Source organism: Contarinia nasturtii, unplaced genomic scaffold, assembly GCF_009176525.2.
Source record: "Contarinia nasturtii isolate CC-2019 unplaced genomic scaffold, AAFC_CNas_1.1 Cnas_scaffold_4428, whole genome shotgun sequence".
Classification (NCBI taxonomy): domain Eukaryota; kingdom Metazoa; phylum Arthropoda; class Insecta; order Diptera; family Cecidomyiidae; genus Contarinia; species Contarinia nasturtii.
Window position 1 is genome coordinate 1 of NW_022201719.1, and position 2,747 is coordinate 2,747.

General features: G+C 35.4%; 1 protein-coding gene across 2 annotated transcripts; it reads right to left on the reverse strand.

The window, feature by feature from the left end:
- Nucleotides 1-642: 642 nt before the first annotated feature.
- LOC116351007 lies at nt 643-2,431 on the reverse strand. 2 transcript variants are annotated; one of them, XM_031783032.1, is made up of 2 exons: nt 2,334-2,431; nt 643-2,248 (listed from the first exon to the last, which is right to left on the reverse strand). In XM_031783032.1, the coding sequence occupies exon 2, from the start codon at nt 2,164-2,166 to the stop codon at nt 811-813; it is 1,356 nt and encodes a 451-aa protein (XP_031638892.1). In that variant the 5' UTR covers nt 2,167-2,248; nt 2,334-2,431; the 3' UTR covers nt 643-810. The 2 variants fall into 2 exon arrangements, with proteins under 2 accessions (XP_031638892.1, XP_031638893.1); XM_031783033.1 differs by having other exon boundaries at nt 2,310-2,406.
- Between the last annotated feature and the right edge of the window lie 316 nt (nt 2,432-2,747).

Consider the following 2,747-nt stretch of genomic DNA (forward strand, 5'->3'; position numbering starts at 1 on the left):
ATTATTATTAAATGAATTTTTTGTTACAGAAACATTGCGAAAGTACCCTGTGTTAGGGGTTCTCACACGAGCATGTGTGAAAGATTATAAAATACCTGACACAGATAAAGTTATTGAAAAAGGCACCGAAATATTTATACCAATCTATGCTTTACAAAACGATGAACAATATTATGAGGATCCGGAGACATTCAATCCAGATCGATTCAATGAAGAAAATTCAACGAATAACAATTTTGTGAATCGACCATACTTGCCCTTTGGTGATGGACCGAGGAATTGCATCGGTTTGAGACTGGGAAAGATGCAAATAAAGGTCGGACTGGTTTTAATGTTGCAAAAATTCAAATTCGAACTGGACGGTGGACAATTTGATCGTGAACTCAAATTTGATCCCGGATCATTTTTGCTCGCTCCACTCGATTCCATTCATTTACACGTCTTCAAACGATAGACTCCTCTTCACTCTCTTTTCACTCTTTTGGATTAAAAACTAAAAACAAATTGAAGAGAGATTCTTTTGCTCATATTTTCCATTCAAAAGAGTGCAAAGAGAGTGTAGAAAGAATGAGAAATCTTTGTTTTTCTTTCCTATACGAAGAAGGAGGGTTTTTAGTTTTTTTTAAATAAATAAAAAATTAATAAAGTTCTCCAAAAACAGCTCTTTAAGCATCTATGTTTTATTGACATTCTTTGGTGTGTTTTTATTTTATTTACAATTATGATTTAAATATCCCGAATTTGACTCAAATCGTTATCCAAATCCAAAATAAAAAATACGCCGATGCCTCAATTCTATTCGCGAAACGTTTAAAAACATTCCATTTTCCGGTTCCAGACATGTTTGTATCCGCGTTCAATTTCGATTAAACCGAACTCCGTTTTTCCCGTACTCCACTTTGTGGCCAAAAATACATGTTCATCAATAAAAATGACGACTTTTCGTGCTCCCATCAATTTCTCTCTTTCTTTGTGCATCGAAGCCACATCAAGAACGCAATTAAATGTGGCTCTGTCGCAGACAAAATCAATTTTCATCTCCTTCAATTTGGCGCTCTGATAAATAAACGGCAAAAAATGTTTTGTATCGGCAAATTTCAAGTAAACACGTTCCAAATTTGGTAATTGTTTCGGTAAGTTGTCCAAATCAGTATTGATGTATTGAATTCGTAGCTCTTTCAACTGTCGCAATTGCGGCAAATTATATCGTTCACTAATTTCGTGTAAATGTAGGCTATGCAGTGCGTTCAACGATGTCATCTGTCCGAAATAGTCAAGATTATGATATCTGGCGTACAAATTTAATCGTTCATAAATCCCTTTCGCATGCAAATTGTTCAGCAGTCGATATGTTTCGGTGATGTTTCTCGGTGTCCATGTCCAGTCATCAAATTCAATGGTTAAATCTTGTAGTTTGACATTGGCTTGGTCGATGAAGTCACGATTATTCCAAAAGCAATGAAAACTCGTTGAAAAACTCACAACCTGTGGATTGAGTGCGAAAAATGTGCGTAGCTCATCGATTTTTTGGCCTTTTTTCGATGACTGTGTCCATGACAAATGATTCAACTTTGGATAGTGACGTTGTAACCAATCGTTTCCCGTTCGTTTCAAAACGTTTCGATTCCATCGACAATCTTTTACGTACAGACTCCTTAGATTCTCGCAGTGTTCGGGGAATTTTTCGTAAAATTGACGTTTGATTAGACAATCTTCGATCGAAATGGTTTCACAGGTGCCGAGAATTTTTTCAATCCACACTAATTCGATTTGTGTTAATAAAACATTCATGAATTGAATGTGCTTGATGGATGTCGTGCAATTGGTGCCGACATAGCAAAACATTCGAACGCCATCTTCGATGCCAATTGAATTTTCACACAGCGACACTTTTTGAATGTATTTATCAAAACTGTGCAATTTCTGTGCGCTTCGATAGAAATTCGCACTCCGTGTATCGTTCACGTACAATCCATCTTCTTCAGCACGAACCTCAATTGCCGGAAAATTTCGCTGGAAATGATCACCGACAATGAGTTGCAGCAATTTACACGTTTGACCCAGGGCATCCAAGTCGTCGCGTGATAACCATTCGAATAATTCGTCAAAACAGTCAATGTTTAGTTTGAAAATGTTCGACGATAAGTCGAAACGTTGATCAGACATTCTTTGACCTTGATGTACAGCAGTGTGAGCGTTTGTATCGACAATCAATGATGGATCGCTTTTTATTACTTTTTTTTTATATCTGCGGATAAAAGAGATTGAAATATAAGTGAATGCTGACAAAAAATAATTCTATTCCATACTTTAGCAAAACTCAATTTTCATACCAGAATATTTCACCGAAAATGTTTAAGAACATATGCTTTCACAATAATAATAAATAGACTATGACGTTCTTTGTTGTTTCTTTTGACACATTGACAAATGGAATGTGACGATACGGTGTGAAGTTGACTACCTAAAGTCTCGTTCAAGTGAATGACTTCCATTGGAATGTTTCCAGGCGGGGAATTGGTACATTTAAGGCTTGGTTAATACTTTGGATTTCAATACAAATAAGAAATTAATTTTGACTTTTTTAACCTTCGCTAAAATGTGAAAAAATAAAAAAGGATTGCGATTTTTATACTAAAGACAAACAAATTGACAAAATATTTACACTTTTACTCATATACAGTTTCAATCCAATGAATGTTCTCAGTTTGACAATTGATCAATTTTCCGTCAAATTCTGTCATTGT